This window comes from Otolemur garnettii, unplaced genomic scaffold (assembly GCF_000181295.1).
Source record: "Otolemur garnettii isolate 467f Iridium unplaced genomic scaffold, OtoGar3 scaffold00091, whole genome shotgun sequence".
NCBI classification, from domain to species: Eukaryota; Metazoa; Chordata; class Mammalia; order Primates; family Galagidae; genus Otolemur; species Otolemur garnettii.
Genome location: NW_003852486.1, coordinates 5,801,294 through 5,802,313, shown reverse-complemented (window position 1 = coordinate 5,802,313; position 1,020 = coordinate 5,801,294). Strand labels below are relative to the sequence as shown.

At 46.0% G+C, this 1,020-nt stretch overlaps 1 protein-coding gene across 1 annotated transcript in view; it reads left to right on the top strand.

Moving 5' to 3' along the window:
• The window catches only part of HAX1 (HCLS1 associated protein X-1), a 5,455-nt gene that overhangs the window by 3,131 nt on the left and 1,304 nt on the right, over positions 1–1,020 (top strand). Inside the window, exons 3-4 of the mRNA XM_023516379.1 lie at positions 162–290; positions 439–545. Coding sequence (XP_023372147.1) covers positions 162–290; positions 439–545 — 236 coding nt within the window. The remainder of the gene's footprint in view (positions 1–161; positions 291–438; positions 546–1,020) is intronic.

Genomic DNA, 1,020 nt, shown 5'->3' with positions numbered 1-1,020 from the left:
AAAAAAAAAAAAAAAAACCATCCTGAGTGGAACTGTTCCTCCTGGAGAAAAGGGTTTTGGAGCAGTTTGGACTACATGACTCCAAACTGGGGCTGGAGTAACTCTTCAAAATTACAAGAAGTAATTTATTCAAGAGTAATACTCTTGAATAATTACTGTATTATTCAAGAGTAATTTGAGGTTACTCTTCAAATTTCAGATTGGAAAGTGTTTTTTTAACCTACTATGTCTTCTTCTGCAGTTTGATGATATTTGGCCTACCCCCTGTCCTAGAGCCAGAGAGGACAATGGTGAGTCTGGAGGGAGGGGACATTTACCAGTTATTTATTATATTATTTTCCTGAAGTTCTGTCCCCCAGAAATTTCTTCCTGCCACACTTATCTCCTTTTCCCCTTGGGTCCTTTCTCTCTTGGTTCCTTATTTCCCTGCCCTTCCAGATCTTGATTCCCAGGTCTCCCAGGAGGGTCTTGGCCCGGTTCTACAGCCCCAGCCCAAATCCTATTTCAAGAGCATCTCTGTGACCAAGATCACTAAGCCAGATGGGGTGAGTTTGAGAGAGAGGGATAAAGGAGACGGGAAAGAAGGGTCTATATAAAGAAAGAAAGAACTGAACAGCCAGGTGCGGTGGCTCACACCTGTAATCCCAGCACTCTGGGAGGTTAGGCAGATGGATTACTTGAGCTCAGGAGTTTAAGACCAGCCTGAGCAAGAACGAGAACCCATCTCTACTGAAAATAGAAATTAGCCAGGTGTGGTGGTGGGTACAGTGGTGGGTGCCTATAGACCCAGCTACTTGGGAGGCTGTCAGGAGGATCACTTTAGCCCAAGAATTTGAGGTTACTGTGAGCTGTAGTGCCATGGCACTCTACCTAGAATAAGACTGGCAACAGTGAGCAGCGCCTATGGCTCAGTGGGTAGGGCACCAGCCCCATATACCGAGGGTGGCAGGTTCAAACCCAGCCCCGGCCAGATTGCAACAATAACAACAAAAAAATAGCCAGGTATTGTGGCAGGCGCCT